The following is an 18089-nucleotide window of genomic DNA, read 5'->3' as shown; positions in this document are numbered from 1 at the left end:
CGTCCTTTTTTCGGGGTCTGTGTTTCCTCAAGTCCTTGTTTTTTTTTGGGAAACCTTTTTTTTTTTTTTTTTGTTCCTTTTTTTTTTGTTGTTGTTGTGTGATCGACATATTTTTTAATACTGCAGAAATAAAGAATTTAAAAGTGATTTCTGTTCTACTTTTTGTTTCTTTTGCAGGAGATAAAGAGCATTAAAAGTAAGCTACGGTCCAAACTCTGTTGTTTTTTGTTTTGTTTTCTGAGCAAAGGCATGCCTGGCTTGATTTGCAATCACCCTCGCTTTTGCTTGATTTTGGTTTCCCATAGTTTGCTTCATAAGGTCATGAGGAAACAGCATCTAACACAGCACTACCCGTAACAATGATTCCTCCAGCTCTGTCTCATTTGAAAAGCATTAAGGCTTTGGCAAAGACCCCCATGTTTTTTTTTTCCTTCCCTTTTTTTTTTTTTTTTTAACGTACGATGTTATGTTCGGTCAACTCATCAGTTCGAAATATCTGTCACATGTTCTATTGTCTGACAGTGAGGCTAGCGTGTTGTCCCAGCAGTGGCATTGTAAGCGCATAATTTGCTTTCCGCAATAATGCAGAAGACGTTGCTAATCTGAGACTAGCGCTCAGATAGGTAATTGGTTAAGGCCACTTAATAGTGGATTTAAGAGGATATTTGAGCGCTTGAGCCCCGCAAAGCTATTAAGCTACTTAGATGAGCGTGTGATTGTCGTCTGTCAATCAGCTAAAAAAACATGGAGGCCAAAAAAAAAAAAAAGGAGGGGGTCGGTGGTGTTTCCATTTCGCAAGACAGAGCAACAGCGCATCTTAAATCTTACATGAGAAACGCAAACTGACCTCTTCCCCTTCTTTTCACCACTGCGGCCCCGAACCCCTTTTCCCTTCTCAAGCACAAAATGTGTTTTGAAGCATGACATTATTTCAACTCTGATTCACGCCACTTTTTTTCTGTTGTTTATTTTTAGTTTGAGGCTGTCGTCGTAGCCAAGTAGTGTCTTCTTTTCGTTGTGGGTCTTTTTTGTTATTCTTGCTGTCATGAGGTATGCGTTCTGCATGAAAATAAATGCAGCTTTGTTAGTGGGAGCTGTGTTGTACTCACTGGTAACACAAAGAGCTCCAAACATGGGTCCCTAACCATTGTGGCCTGTTTTTTTTTTTTATTATTGCTTTTTTTTATCTTCATTAACATTTAGATGTGGTAATGACCTCATTAGGGGACAAAAACATACAGACTAATGTATTTTTAATAGCTATGTCTCAAAACATGCCACAACAGTAGCGCTAGCTGTAAACTTCTGAGAAATTTTCTCACTTTGTTGAAATAAATTACGGTTATTGACACTTTTTCTTTCCCTCCCCCCCCTCTCTCTTTTTTGCTTCCTCCAGACTCCCGGCCCTTGCCTGACGTAGCCATGACTGGCAAGTGCACCCGGGAGTGCAACGAGTACGGCCACTCGGACTCCTGCTGGATGCCTGTGCGCACGTCGCCCGAGCGACGGCCGTCCAAGTCAACCACCAACCCCCAACAACAACCAAAGCTTTCCACTTTCATGACCGGCAATGGCAGCAGCGGGAGCAGTAGCAGCAGCGGCAGCGCGGAGCAGCCGGGCAGCCAAGAGACCCTCGCCATGGCCGCCATGGCCAACGGAGACCCCACCACCACGCACATGATGGGAGACCGCAACCGCAACTTGCTCAACAAGAAGATGGCCTCCTCCTCTTCTTCTTACGAGGCCTTCGGCTCGCCTTCCTACGGCTCGCCGGGAGGCGGCGAGGAGATGCTGGGCCACCCTACCGAGGAGATCCCCCTCGCGCCAACCGGAGAGTACAAGCCCACGTCGTGTGGCACGCTGACACGACGGGAGGTGTACCTGTAAGCTCGGAGTCTTACCATAAAACCGGTGGCATTCAAAACCCGTCGCGAACGACAGTCACTTACCCATAATTGTTGCAGTTACAGAAGGTTTTTTTTTTTTTTTTGTCCCAGCCACCCGAACGCCAACTAAAACTTCCCCAGAGACGTTACAGCTACTCCTTGACGAAACATCTAAGTGGACATGTAAACACAACGGTTTTACAAAGTGCTATTTCTGGCCATGACCTGGCAGAGAAGAGGAGGAGGAACTAATGGCAAGTCTCGCTGTTTGGAGACAGTCTGCTGCCTGATAGTCAATCTGTAAAGTTAAACAACTCATTTTAGATATACAGCACACGCATGACTACCCTACAGAAGTAACTGTTGTTTTTAAAGATAACGCTGTAAAAAAAAATACGCCCGTTTCGTTCATTGCCCTCGTCTGTTCTTTTCTGGAATCAGAACCGTTCTCGCAGACTGTTTTGACTTTGGAATTTGCCTCGATTTGGCCTTTTTTTTTTTTTTTTTTACAGTCCAGAATAGTCTGGCCAAGATGCCATTTTATCTAAACAAAGTGACTGGACTCTTTCACCATCAGCCATCTTTTGAGTTTGTACTGAACTTCCAAGCCAAGACGTGGCTGAATTTGAATATTACAAGGGACCGAAAAGACTAAGCTTTAAAAAAAAAAACTGACCTCTTCAGGATATGGAAACCTGGTTTAGAAGCCAATAGACTTTTCCTGGCTTGGACTGCAGCTCCACTCGAGAGACAAATGATGAACCTTTGATGACCAGCCGCGTGAGAACCTGGCGCAAGTGTCGCTCGTTGTAAATAAGCGTCGGAAGCTAGCAACAGAGCTCGTGGCTCTGGTGCCCGACTTTTGCCCTGCTACCTTTAGTAAGTCTTTTTATTTTGTCTTTTGATTGGCAAGATTGAGACAAAAGCCCATCCCGAGAAATGCAAGATACTTTACGTCTACAATCACATTCCCTGGAGAAGCATGGCTTATTATCTGATCACCTTAGTAAGAAGAGCGTACAAATTGGTGTTTAACTGTGTTTCCTGGTGGCAACTTGGGTTAAGCACAGTGTTCTGGCAAGAGATTAAAAATCTTCAGGTGCAGTTCAAATTTGTAGATATTGGGAGACTGAAAAGCATACCCATGGCTGAGTTGTCGTCGGAAAAGTTGCAAAGAAAGACATGTCTTACTTTCATTTGTGTGCGTGCGTGTGTGTGTGTGTGTGTTAGGACTGAGCAATAAATACCATGACATAAGTGTGACCAATACCTTATTTTCCACTCTTCTTTCAAAAGCCTTCTAGATGACATCGATGCCCATATTCTGGAATCCTTTAAGCACTTATAGCTGTTGCTTTTTTTTTTATTTTTATTTTATTTTTTTAACCATGAATGTAAGAATCAGCTCAGTTAGGGAACAATCAAACAAACAAACAAAAAAAAAAGCAACAGTTTAGCATACATGTGGACAAATGTTTCTGTCGAAGTCAAACCAAAGCTTCGCGAATAGGATGAAGCGTTACTCATAGGCGAAAAGCTTTCTCCGAGAACTTTGCTTTAAGTGCGCATTACTCGTTTTGTGAAGGAATGAGCGATAAGAATGTCATGTCTCAACTAAAACCACCCATATAATCATTACACCAACTCTTTCTACACACAAATGTCATTGTTTAGATTTTGTGCCTCCTTGTGTACATTGTTTTTTTCTTTTCTTCTTTTTTTTTTCCAGCTGCAGTGGCACAAGTCTTACTGTAATTAAAAAGAGATGCAATGAAACTTTTTTTTTTTTTTTTTTTTTTTTTTTTTTTTTTTGCAAAAAAACCCTTTTTGGCTCAACCGGAGGTGCTTTTTCAGTTTTTCTAAACACCCACTCCGGCAATCTATAGTCTGTAAGTACTACTCGTTGTTTGAAAGAAAGTGCTCCTAATACTTATCAACTGTATACATGAATATTTACTTTTTACTGCACGTTTAATGGCAACTTACTTCACTTACAGAGGACAGACGATGAAAATAAATAAATAAATAAAAACTGTAAAAGAAAATGTATAAAAAAACAGACAAAAAAAAGTTTCTCTTGTAAACAGAAGCCCATCTTGTTGCTTGCATTTTACCCATGTAATGCGACTTTGTACACTAATCAAGACTGAACTGTTGATTTTGATTTTTTTTTCTCCACCCATTACCAAGTTTTATCATCGCCTCATGTCACATATACTTTAAATGATTTGTTTTCTTTTGTATCGGCTGTATACCATTAGGATAGTCAATTTCTCATGTATTTTTTATTGTTTTAGTCACTTCCAATGTCACACAGTTGCAGATAAAATTGTGGAAATGATCATGACGATGTACTGTGTTTCACTTTTTTTTTTGTTTTCCTCCTTTATTTGGCGCCACTTTGTATATTTAGAGTGCTTCTGAAAAAAAGGGGACAAAAAAAACAAAACAAAAAAAAAAAAAACTGAGTGAATGCAAATATGCAATTGTGCCTTTTTATACCAATTGGTATGATTAAATGTTGGTCTGAAACGGTGCAGGAATGATCACACTGACTAGTAGATGGGGTTGGCATTTAAGCACTGAAAGTCATCTGCATATTAGATGAAATCCCATGATGTCAAAGATTTTTTATTTTTTATTTTTTTTTTTGCTTTTGAAAGGATGACTAGTCAAATGTCAGTGAGCCTGTAAGGTCTAATAATTTAAATGATTTCTCCTCACTGGGGGTCAGTTATCTTGTTGAAATACCAATTTCCTAGTGCATCCTTTGTGCATTACTGAATGAATCCAGGTACAGGTGAAAAGTTGCTTGTTGGTGGAAATGATCTATTGGATTTTTTTTATTTTTTTATTTTGGTCGTGTTCCGCTCATGTACATCTGTGACAACAGAGGTCAAGTAACCTTTTTTGTGCATGAAACAAAAGCCCTGAAAGATAGAGATAGCTGGGAAGGAAAAAAAAAAAACGAAAAAAATAAAAGACATTTGACTGCTCAAAAGTCGTGGGGAGATAAAAATGCAAATGTGACAGTTTACTAGGAGGCATAGATAGGAAGATGGGGGGGGGGAAGAATTGCCCTGCCAGAATGCACACCTCAGGACGTGTTGTGAGGAAAAAGTACAGGCACAGAGTTACAGAGTTTGCATATCTAGAGATTGTGGTAAGGAAACCCTGATCTACAAATGAGTATGCTGCAGGGTTCCCTATGATGTTGCAAAGTGATGCCTTTCTCTTTTTTTTTTCTATTTCAACATCAGATAAAGTGGGAACAGAGACTCTTACAGGGTGTAAACGAAAAGACATGAAAGAAAGATTGCCTTACAAGAACAACGACATCGAACACAATCTACTCTACATCTTTTCTGAGAAATGATAGGCTCAACGGGTTGTTTCTTTCTCTCTCTCTCTCTCTCTCTCTTTCTCTCTCTTTGATACACCAAGGCGATGGACACCGAACCCCACATGAGAGCAGGTGCTGCGATTCTTTAACATGTGACAGAAAGTGTGAAACTTGCCTTCCTGAGGTGTGCGTTCGGAGGGTGCTCTCGTCTCTACTGAAAACAAAAGAAAAACGAAAAAAAAAAAAAAAAAACATTCACATGCGTGTAAAGAGATTTGTAATATTACCCATTACTATTTGTCCTGCAACATGGATGTTGATGTAGAGAAATTTGAGGAACAAATTTATCATCGTTTAATATGAGTCACTATGCACGCAGCTTAGCTGAACATGGCAAAGTGTATTGAACGCAAGTCCACTTCTATTTATGAGATATTTTACATAATTTAATTTGCTTTTGTACAGGTTTGTGTAAATAAATTGCTTGTCATTTTTGTCTCTGCAGAAATTAAAATATAATATGTTAAAACTGTTGCGTGCAATTCTTTCGCTGCTTCGGTGTCTTGCTGTGTGTGTGTGTTTTTTTTTATTATTAATGCAACTTTTTAATGCAATTTTGTATGAGTTGTACTAGCCACAGCCAGGTGTAATTACTGTTGGACCTGTGTAATCAAAAACATTCAACCAAATATCTAACATAAAGTAGGCTAAAAGATATGAAAAAGAAACTTATCAAGTCCCTATAAAAATTAAGACAAAATTCATTGACATCTACCAGTGAAAGGGTCTACTAAGACATTTCTAAGAAAGCACAGTGAGATTCATAATCCATAAACACATAAAATATGGAGCAGTGTTGTACCTTTTCAGTGAATGGCCAGGCCTTTCAAAATTACTCCAGCGGTACTTCAACAATTTATGTACGTCACAAGAAGCTCAGAAAAACATCTGGAGCCCTCGGGTCCACTTGCCGAGGGTCAGTGTTTTTCGATTCAATAATGAGTTTGAATCGAAAACGCATTTCAATTCAAGAGACATGGAAAAAAATGGCATCCAAGACAAAACGACTGCTGATTGAAAACATACATTTGGGAAAATATTATATGAAGTGGCCTAGTCAAAGTCTGGGCTTAAATTTGACTGTGATTCTGTGGCATGACCTTCAAACGGTCATTCATTGTGAAAACTCTCACTTAAAACTGCCCTACAAATAGAAGTGTGGTGGCTGACTTTGCAAAAATCCCGTCTTTTAAAGGGACATTGGAAGTCGGTGCCTTTTCAGAGCACAAACAAGTGATTACGTTACCTTTAGCTGTTATAAAAATGCTGTACACAACAAACATGACTTTGTAATTTGACACTTCTCGAATAGCTCCCAGTCTTTCCGACACTCCATTTTCAGCACGTCGTCACAACAATGCTTCTCATCGTCGACAACCGTTCTCAGGAGTGTTGGACTGAGACACACAGTTGTACCAGGTGTATGCTAACTGCTGCTGCCACTAGACTGGAAGGGGCGAGTGGGGAAGACCCGGCATGGGGTGTTTTGTGAAGCAGAAGATACCGCCCCCCCCCCCCACTGCCCCAAGTATCATTGCTGACCGGATCGAGCCTTTTATGTCCACAGCGTAGGGTCGTCTTCTGATGGCTACTTCCAGCAGAAAAGACATTTGACACTCTTAGGATCCAGCGATCCGAAGAGCGTTCTCCAGCAAGGTATGTGGGTTTAGTGGATTCCTCCAGAATTGTGTTTCTCGCTGTCAAGAGTTTTGCCTGGAAATAACAAGGATCTGAATTCAGTTAGAAGCACCCATGAACAGAAAAAGAAATGAATAAATACAACTGGTAATGTGACTGCGGGTGACGGTGTAAATACTAGTTACGTGGAAAATGTGCAGTACTGCTGTGCTTCGATATTACATATTTTGTAATGACTTTTGAAAATAGTTCTCGTAAATCAAGAAGACCGATTTAAATGCTGCAGTGGAAGTCAGACAGTTTTTCCTCCTCTGCTATTCAGGGAACCCCGTTGAAAGGTAATTCCCAAACTCATCTTCCTCTGTGTGATGTATATGTTTATGTTCTCATACTGTGCTTTTGCTGGGGTGAATGCAAAAAAAAAAAAAATCTACCCTCATCTATATTTTAGTATTGATTTCCAATTTTCCATGTGGGTCTCAGTTGATGTATGAGGTGATTACCAGCTAGGTAATTACAGATTCATTCTAATCAATTCCACATACTCTGGTTCACAGCATACTGCAGCGTCTCCCACAGCTTAAGACTAATAATGGTATCATGTATATGTATGCTACACATTTTTAATTTGGGGGGAATAAAAGATTTTTCTTTTTTTTTTTTTAGCACAAGTCAGGAACTGTTGCTTACATCTAGATTGCACAAATGCAAAAAATGTGACAATTATTTGTTTTCTCATATTTGATCCGGAATAGATGTCACTTCTCAGCAAGATTGCATCCTGTTGATATGCAAATGGTTTCGGCTCATCTTCAGGTTCATTTTGGAGAATTCTGAATTTGCTTGCTGCGGGATAATCAGCGGGTAGCATTCTTTTCTTTTGGTGGAAAGAGGGTGAATTAAGACAAATTAGAATGAATGTGAATGTAATTAATGTTTAGGCAATGCATACCAATCAACTGTTGTGAGCTTTATATATATATATATATATATATCATATATATATATATAAATAAAACAGCAGCTAAATATAATGAATGCCAGATAATGAGAATACGAAGCGGGATGCAAATATGACTTGATGCACTCATTAACTCGAGAAGTGTGAGCGTGTGTGTGTGTGTGTGTGTTTGAGGGGCGGGATGGTTCAGTCCTAGTGGCGACAGAAGAGTATAGCAACCATGGAGAAAGACTCTCAGCCCACTCTGTTGGAATAGGACATGTCACTTTTTTTTTTTTTTTTTTATTTATTATTTTTAAAGGCTCCTTATTTCTTAGGAAGTCACTCCCACATTTATGAAAATTAATTTTAAAAAAATGTAATAACCACCAAAATTAAAGTTTCGGGGGCACCAAGTGATTCCAATTTGTGTAATTTAACATGCAAATATCCTCATATTTCAGGGCCATAAAAATGATAAACACTGAAAGCACCAAACGTAAATATATCGTAATTAGGTGTCCAATCATTTTTCAGAGCAGACGAGTAATTTTTGAGAGCACCATTTGATAACAAAAACTTTATAGCCATGCCGCTCTAACATAAAGTGACGACCATATTTGTAAAACGATGATCCTGGAGTAATGGAGATATGTGGTAAATTATAGGCAAATTGAGCTCACCACAAAGAGCCCTTAGTTTTTCGGACGGGGTGTCGCTTTGTTAGGTTTCCAAGTTACTGCTTTCAGAATGCCAAGAAAATCGTCACTCAGTGATTCTTAATTTGAGTTTCTATGTTTCTATCACTACTTCTGCCTTTTGGTGGTCACATTGTTCCTTATTTGAATAATATTCAAATATTAAATTATAATAAACATCTGCTGTAATAAGCAATCAGCCAGTAAAATGTGTACACAGTTGGATTCTCCTATTAAGTTTTACCCTTTTTTTTTTTTTTTTTTTTAGAAACTAATTGTCTGGGGCACAAAATTGACAAAGCAAAATGAGTTGATTGGTTTTGCATCCACTTTGTTAGATGCTAGGCATGAGTACCTACTGCAATTAAGTGTCATGAGTAATCTCTTGCAGGGTCTGTAATGTTTGATTTACACTGCCAGGAGTCAGTGATGGCGGATAAATCACCCTGTTATTTATTATCACCTTGCTAAACAACAAATCAAAACAGAAAAAAAAGACAGAAAAGCAAACTAAGGAAAAGCTCTGTGGAAAAATTTCTTTCATAAAACTTGTAGAATTTCAAAAGTTATTTTTGTCGTTCCACTGGATGTTTTTGTGCTTTTCGCATCCATTTTTTCAGTTGCCTCCGATGCTTTTTATTTTTTTTTATAGATAATTTTTAAAGTTCTGCCTGATCTAAAACAAATGTAGAAGTTTAGCTATAAACCTCTGTTGGTGCAGCACACGTGACTGTATTGATTATAAATCTAGAGATTTCAGATGATTGTCCTTCCTGTTGAACACCTGACAGCATTTCAGTTATTACTCAATGTTCCGATCTTCTTTTGAGCACTTAGCTACCAATGCACATTTTGAGCGTTTCAGAAAAATATTCTACGTATTTGGGCAACTGTAGCTATAAAAACGGGGAAATCTACTTGAGTGGGAAGAAACGGATCAACAGAGGTCAGTGTTGTCATTGCAATTTGAAAGACCGTCTTATAGACAGTTGACCTCATGACGTTGCATGATGTGCCAATCACTCTGGTAGAACGGCGTAAATCTGGACTCATCAATTGCTTCAATTGCTCCAGAGTCCAAACATCTCGCTAACTTGTAAATTGAAGGATTTTTCTCCAGCTAGCCTGACTGATTAGTGGTTTTCTTATGACTACACAGCTGTTCAGTCCCTATCCCTCAAGTTCCCTTCACATTGTCTTATTTTACTAGTAAACTTAGCCTTGAGTTCCACAGTTGCTGTTTTCTTTATTCCTTTGATTATTTCACTAATGTATAAGTGATCAGGATTTTTTTTTTTTTTTTCTGGCTACATTTCTTCCTTGAAGACAATGGCTGCCCGCTTTACTTCCCAGTATCAATGGGATGTGGTTGTCAGGATGATTGTTGAACAAATGAGAAGCTAGTGCATAAGTATCTGAAAAAAAGGATTTGGTCTCTCTGCAAGTTGCAAAGGAACATGCACCAAAATATCAGTGGAAGTGTCTTTGTGTATCTGTATGTAATATTGAGCCTGTATGAATAGTTATGTCCCTCTGAGGGCTGGAGAAAAAGCTGCATTACCTTTTAAAGTTGGTTGGTTGTCGGATTATAAGTCATGCCACAAAAAGAACAGTCCAAAAAAACAAAACAAAACAAACAAACAAACAAAAAAAAACACACACTCAAATTATTATGATAGTCGTATTAAGGATGAGTGTAGGCAAACGTTTGATCCGACCTATATCTGATGGATTTGGGGCTGACAGGCTTATAAAACTTGGAGGGTAGGACGATAAGATGGAAGCAGCTTTGATAGAGCACAGAGCACATGGTGGGTAGAAAGGATATAAAAAAAAAAATACTGTTCCCAAAGCTCAAATATGTGGAGCTAATTAATGAAATCATTGATCACCTCTATAGTATCAAACACAAAGCATGCCACTGTAATATAAATTCTAATTCCTTTTCATGCTCACTGGTGTGAAATAACGATTTAAAAATCACATCAGCACGGGGAATTCGACCATAAACCTTGGAGGAAACCGTTTGATATCCACAATTTATGACGTTTTTATTGTCTTTAAATTTTATTTTCCCGCACAACCGTGGGAAATGGCATCCGAGGAATAGCAGTTAGGGCTTTGTTAAATTGATTTCTATTTCATGTTTATTTTATGAATGCACAAAGGGAGTAAGAGCCAAGTTTTTTTTTCTTTTTTTTTTTTTTTATGTGTTAGGGTAGGAACAAATAAACAAGTTCATGAGGAAACTCCTGCAATAACGCTGATTTAATTGTGATCACATAAATTCTCTCTGCGGTTTGTTTTTTTCCCAGCGATTGCACCCCCGAGGCCGCTGTCGTTGCAGGTAATTTTATTGCCTTTGCGGTGGAAATGGACACACGCGCCGTAAAGATTCCACCTGTGATCGCACGTTGCGAGCCAACGTCAACATTTCCAGATAATATTTCAGAATACATTTGTTATGGGATTACAGTTGTTGCGGTTGTATGGAATTTACTGAGCTTATCTAATTAAGTAATTGTTAGATTACAGGTCTAGCTGCAGATACAGAAGGACGGGTTTGTTAAGTGGATATAGAAGTAATTCAAGCTATAATAAAATGCTCTTTTCGGGGGGCTTTATTTTTTCTTTTGCTACTTAGTATTTATATCAAAAGAAGACCTCTTTCCATCTCATTCAAACGACTCAAGTGATGATCAAAAGAAAAACACGGCTTGTTGCTGGATGACCTCATCTTGATCATCATCCATGGAAACAGACTTGAGAGACTCCTTGAGGGTCCTCCTTAATGTCAGTGTACCAGGTGCGCTGAGTCTTCAGGCTTATTTTTCTTCGGTACTAGCATTATCTTAAAACGGTGATTGGTTTTCGGCCTTCCTTTATGCAATAACTCCATCACCAAATGAAAAACGTTATACAGGCTAAACAGACAAAGACTGATGTTTTTAACACCTTTGTTTCTTTTAATTGGGGAGGTTCCAACAGGTAATTAACACGCAACATTTAAAATTACATCAAACCAATTTAAAAAAAAAGAAAAAAAAAAAGAAAACCCTAATTTTAAAAACAAAAACTTGGGCGTTTAGTATTTTCTTAAATCTTATTTTCAAAAGGCACTTTTGCATGGATTTATGACCTTTGCTTTGCAGTGGGAAGCACACACTGTACAATAAAAAAGTATTTTGCCTTAAGGATGAAAGATTAGCCATGGCTATATTTTTAGCTAATTTTTTAAATGTTAGGCAACATGTCAAACCATAAAAATCTGACACTTGGGTGTCATGTGCAGCACTTCCAACCCGTATCGAGTTTTGCATATGTGTCGTAAACCAACATTGACTTGTGCTCACTTTTAAGGTAAATCTCCTTCATTCACACCTGTCCACCTTCCGACGCGCTAACCGGTCACCCTGCTTCAAGAACTTCCACACTCTCCGCAGATTTACTCATTCCAGACCTCCACACAGACCGATACCCTGGGTTTCACTTCTCCTCCCTCGTGTTCATCCACTTACATCTATTGCTAAGCTTCTGCTCTCAGTACATATGCAATATTTACACATTCATCTTTCTCGCTCAGCTCTCGCCCTCATCCTCAAAGTGCTCCTGCTCCCCCGCCCCCAACCCATCTCCAGATCCGGTCAGATCAAGATCATCACATTAATCATTGTTATTGTTGTCAATGAACTTTTCCTCTTGTGTCCTTACACTAATCTTGTATGTGGGTCAGAAACATGGCAATAAATAAATAAATAAATAAATAAATAAATAAATAAATCCAAAACAATTTTGACGTTGTAAAAGTAGCATTTCAATTTTCATAAAAATGTCTATAAGCACTTATCCTCAGCTAAATAACTAGCAAGTCACTTTCACTTTTACATATTTACTTAGCTACATGTAAACTTGGCAATGAGGAGAAAAATCAACGAGTGGATCCACAGAGTGGAGGTTTGACTGATCTCTTTTCAGTGCACCCAGGTCGGCTGTTATTAACCACCAGACTCCCCATGACCCCTGCCACTGTATGATAGATTTCCCACAATGACTTGCAGCAACAAATAAGCCAATGATGTGATCCTTCGCCAAGCATGAGGTATGAACGCTCGCTAGTTGTGAGGCCAAACAAACTGCAGTGCAACGGGCGAATGTACTCTCAACCATTAATCACACATCAGTTGAGAGTTGAATGCACACAAATTTATATGTACTAGATTTATGTGGCAGAAGCAATTTGACAAAAATCCATACAGGTCTTAGTAGTTGGAGCCAGGCTGTGATTAATGAGAAGTACTTACATAAGAGAAAGTGAGCGTGTGAGAAGAAAATGGAGGGACAGAGCTGGAGGAGGCAGAGAAATGACAAATGTATGGTGGCAAGCTGTAAGAGAAAGAGATTGAGAAAAAGGTGACTTGTTGATTGACTATCAAAAACCCAACGCCCGTCTAACACCTTGCATCCAGACTTTTTACTCTAAAAGAAAAACAACTACTGACAAATGATGCGGTTACTCGCTGTGGCTTAAGTCTCCGTCACAAAGGTTTTGGAAAAAAAAAAAAAAAACTAAAAATGCAAAATTCGTGGAGGAGATATTGGCATAAGTCTTTGCAAATGTCTGTTTCTCAAAAACGACAAGAAAAAAAAAAAAAAACCTACTTGCGATGTAGAATCTTTCGATATTAGGCGGTTGTATAATTGAATATTCTCCCAACGTGTGCTCAATGTTCTCAAAAGGAAAACGGTACGATAGATTCAGGCCTTAGGAAACTGCTGGTTCTTCTGAAAAGCTTTGATTTTTCTAAAAAGAATAATTTCAGCTCTCCAAATTAAGTGGCGAGTGCAATTTGCAGGAGTCTCTTTTGATCCCCCGGAGTTGGGTCTTTTGTTCACACGGATAGAAACGGTTTGGTGCCGTCACTGTCCCCGGCACCGCTTGCAAAGTTCATTCACAGCATCTATTACTGCAGGCAATAGATCAATAACCGCTTACATGAAAGAATAAAGCAGTTAATAACAAAATACAAGCCTAACTGGTTAAGCAATTACTTTCATACTCCCCTTAAAACCGCCACAGATTTAATGTATGTTATGGTCTGGCCTCAGTCAGCAAAACTAAATAAAAAAAATGTATTTGTATATGCAATGGAGAGACAACATTTTCCATAGAGTATTTACAAGCCTAGTGAAGACTAAAATGTCGGCACATTTTTGAGAGTACGTTGATTAGCTGCTCTTTAGATTGTGTCCGTCAATCCACTGATTAACACAGAATTCATATTTGACATTTATAGTAATTACAATATCAAAAACTATCTTTCGGCTTTCAACAAAACATTTATTCTGTGTTAGGCTGCTAAACATTTTAATATCCTGAATGTATGCACATATATAGATAATGTATTCACTAATGAAATACAGTAAATGATGGTACTGTCAATCAATAAAGCCTTGAGCCTGAACAGGATACTTTTAACATACCAAAATCGTGTATGCGGTATTAATACGGACACGGTAACATTTTTTTTTTTTTTTTTTTTTTTTTTCTTTTGTCTTTTTAAAACTGAAGAACTTTTTATTTAGTAATTCATAACACCCCAGAAAAGACTGGCATAAGACAAAGTACGTGAGGAAAAAGGACCACGTGCTGCATACTGTTAGGTGCGGTAAAGGATCTGTGATGCTGTGGGCCTATTGCTCATTCAAAGCCTTCTTGGAACTTTCTTAGTGTGTACAAGATTGTCATAATGTGTGTATGCGTTTTTTTTTTTTTTTTTTTTAAACACCAAGATATTTTAAATACAAACTGGTTACCACTGAAAGTGGGTTATATATATATATATATATATTTTTTTTTTTTTTTCATGGGATCTTGATACAAAACCACACAGAAATGGATCAGCAGACACACACTCAGCCTCCTATGGAGGCATTCTCAGTTTCCAGACCTATTGAAAACCTGTGGGGTGAGAAGGCACACGTTTTGTTTAAAATCAAGAACTGCAACTATCAGTAACTGTACGGCTTTAAATAATTGATTTTGATTTCCAGATGGAAATGAGAGGCATGGCTCTGTAAAGCATGTTTCATTTTCACTCGTCTGCATATCTATATATATATATATATATATATATATATATATATATATATATATATATATATAGATATATTTTTTTTTGTGCTACGAGGCAAAGAGTTTATTTTTTCCCTTTTCCTGACACGGACACTCAGATGTGTATCAGTTTTTGCGTTTGCTTCGCGGTGAAAGTTTCCTTATGGTAAACATCCTCATAGGGATCATAGATGGCATATGAGTCATAAAGTGATTAAACACAAAACCAGGCTGGGCGGCAATGTTCCACTACTAACACATTGGCAGTGGGAGTCGTATCTCATCTCTGCCCTTTTTCACATGCGCATTTATGTTTTTGAAATTGCTTTTATTCACTCGTGTGCTCTTTCTCCTATGAAACATTTGCCAGCAGAATAAACAACAAAAAAAAAAAAAGGTGCATCACCTCAGCAAGTGCCCGAGACTACATGACTGAACACAAACCCTGCTGACTTCCAGGTCACACCAGCCTCACATCTGGACTTGCTCTTCTTGGTTTTTCCTTTTTTTATTTTACGTCTTAAGGTTTTCCTTCCAAGCAAAACATGTTCTGTGCCGACAAAAGGAAGACAGAAAAAGAGCAAAAGATAGCACGCAGAAGGAGAGTTGGTTTTGCTCCACCCCTCACACTGTAAGCATGAACACGGTAACAGCCATAAAAGAGGAATATTTCTTTATAAATAATTATTATTTTCAAATAAATATTTTCCATACAAGCATATAATGTGTAGAGCAGCTGGGTGTGATTGCTGAGAACACAATTATAATTGCTGCCTCCTTTTGTATGTTAAAAAAACCAAGTTGTTGTTATTTCACTTAGTCTCACTTCAATGGCAGATCACGAACGCAGGCTTTGACTCAACTGTGGTTGTTTTATATTGACCTTACACTACAAAAATGCGTGTGTATGCGTGTGTATGCGTGCGTGCGTGTGTGTGTCTAATCGCCTGACTCACCCTGTGGCTCAAGGCCAGAGTGCATCACAGCTTTATTCCATTCTGACACAGTGATGGACACCAAGCCATTTCCGTCCCGCTGTGCCCAGCAAGTTCTGCCATTAAAACAAAGGAAAGCACCAAGCAGCCAAAACGAATGGTGGTAATTTAGAACTTTTTAGCAAGTTTTGCTCAGAGACAGCACCGAGTTCTCAAAGGCACTTTTCTGAGCACATAGAAGAACATGGGGAGACTGAAAATAAATACAGTAATTTGATGTTACGGGAAGGCCATCTTTGATCCAGAAATTCACTGAAAACCTAGCTAGAGACTGGAATTGCCCAACTTCCATCTATTCCCTCAAACTCAGAACTCTAGAATATAATAGAATAAAATAGAATAGAATATAAATATTGTTCCACAGTGTGGAAATTCAAGTGTAATAGCAGTAAGGTCACAGGACATGGGGTGTAGTGTCACATAAAGATAAAAGTATTAAGTAGTACGGTTTAGTTTAAACACAGACTAAAATCGGCCACAGATTGTATTTTTCTTCTTTATTTACAAATCTATTAAAAACCAATGATCTCAAAATCAGCTTAGTAGAAAATTACATTCGATTTTTTTTTGTGTTTGATTTCTAACAAGATTTGAAAACATAAAGCATTGTCTTTCTTTGCATGCTGCGTCTCTTCACAAGGTAATTTGTGTGCACATTTAAAGTGACCCAAACAGGTTGACCCAAATTACCAAATGAATTGATCCTCACAGTGATCTTTTAAGTCTGCCGCTGGTCCAACCAGCAGCTTTTGGTTTACATGCATACCAAAGTAACACAGCTCACGATTCTTCCCCAGCATTTAATAATTTAATGTACTCATGTTTAGTAAAGGGCGCTGACACATGCCTCAATTGGACGTCTCAGTCAGCGATGGAGTGATTTTTAAGAGTCGTCGTCGTTCTGTCCGTGTCTGGTCACGCATCCCCACTGCTATCCAAGCTAAAATAATTAGCCAATTTCAGCCTGTGCTAAGATCAATAGAATTGGCTGTCCATGCAGTCGAATGCAATTAACAGAATGAAGAAACAAAAATCTAAAAGCCACCTTTCTTTCAGAAAGAAGGTTCCTTCATGCTGTTTATTTCTTTTAGTTGTATATTTTTAACCCTTTGCGTCCGACGGGAGCATTTCTCATACTGGGGGAAAAAAAAGAAGAAATATTGCAACATAGAATGAAACAGTTATTTCTGCATCCATTATGACAAAGTTCGCACTTCAAAGTTCCATGATACATTAGGTTCTCTGTATACTCAATCACCATGCATGTATTTACATAAAATCCACATCTGATCCCTCTGGTTGCAAAAAAAAAAAAATAGTATGCAACATGTTGTAAAGGTTGCTGAATGTGATTTGATTACATTTTCTTTTTTTTTTCTTTTTTTGCAAGCTTGTGGCACACCCAGGTAAAGCAACAGAAATCGGGTTTCGTCTTTGCAGAATTCACCACAGTCTGTTTTTACACAAAAGAGTTTTGAGTGAATGCCAGTAATGGCTGTGCCCATGATTATCAGTTGTACTTTTTCAAGAGCCCTGTCTTTAAAAGCTTGCTCTCAACAGATCAATTTTTGCAAGAAATTGATCTGTTTTATCAATTTAACTACATGGAATCTAAAAACAGTTTTCTTGGAATAATGACACGGTGGTAGCTCAAGAGGAGGAAAACATGGGTCACTATGAAGGTATATATTTTTTTCACATCATCATTCCCACTGTTTTAATTAGATGCCACAGAAAGGGCTGAGGTGTCCAATGGATTCTCTTGTATGGGCATAGTGTAGGGCACCACTTCCCCCTCCCCACCTGATACTGTGCACTACTGATCAGCTGCCTGAAAGAGTGCATATAAGAGAAAACCTATAAGAGAAAAAACACCGTGGCTAGAAGCTGCCAAAGCCTTGTGGAACAATATGTTGTGTTCCAATAACATGAACTATAACTTATTACATTTCAAAACGTTAAGTTTGGGGTGGGGAGGACACAAGATAGGGCATCATCGAAAGAAAACTGTGGCCACAGACACTTTCTTCAAATAAAACTAAACTATTTGACAGGTGGATAAAATTCAGAACAGTTCCAAATACTACTCAATTTTTAGCTCCAGGTCTTCAGTTATTAGCACTACTTTGAGAATTGAGAGCGCTTGCTCTGATTTATGTGCAGAACTTCTCCACGTAAATCTGTTTCTAGCATCGTTGTCCTGAACTTTGATGGCCTTTTGTTTTGGTGGGTTGAGTTGTTCAGAGCCAACATTGTAGCTATTAGCTGTAGTTTTGAAAGTTCATGCCGTCCCCACCGTGACTGCACCAGACTGCAGTAAAAGCATTGTTGTTACAGCAATCAGATGAGTGATTGCTGTTATGACAATGGTTTCTGGACTTACCAGTAATATTTTACTGAGTGGTCACATGGTGAAT

The 18089-nt window shown here is 38.4% G+C and overlaps 1 protein-coding gene and 1 long non-coding RNA gene across 2 annotated transcripts in view; one reads left to right on the top strand and one right to left on the bottom strand.

The window, feature by feature from the left end:
• LOC106962970 (protocadherin-9-like) overlaps window positions 1-2435 on the top strand; it is a 122036-nt gene extending 119601 nt beyond the window's left edge. The window contains exon 3 of the mRNA XM_015057650.1: window positions 1397-2435. Within this exon, the coding sequence (XP_014913136.1) occupies window positions 1397-1887 (491 nt within the window). The 3' untranslated portion in view covers window positions 1888-2435. The remainder of the gene's footprint in view (window positions 1-1396) is intronic.
• Window positions 2436-6808: 4373 nt separating this feature from the next.
• On the bottom strand, window positions 6809-15724 carry LOC106962971 (uncharacterized). The gene is made up of 3 exons (XR_001428091.1): window positions 15634-15724; window positions 12867-12948; window positions 6809-7002 (listed from the first exon to the last, which is right to left on the bottom strand). It is a non-coding gene; the product is annotated as an uncharacterized LOC106962971 (long non-coding RNA).
• Between the last annotated feature and the right edge of the window lie 2365 nt (window positions 15725-18089).

This window comes from Poecilia latipinna, unplaced genomic scaffold (assembly GCF_001443285.1).
Source record: "Poecilia latipinna isolate Pla-1442-1.1 unplaced genomic scaffold, P_latipinna-1.0 Scaffold1480, whole genome shotgun sequence".
NCBI classification, from domain to species: domain Eukaryota; kingdom Metazoa; phylum Chordata; class Actinopteri; order Cyprinodontiformes; family Poeciliidae; genus Poecilia; species Poecilia latipinna.
Note: the sequence above shows the minus strand (reverse complement) of the source record. Positions and strands in the feature narration are given on the sequence as shown.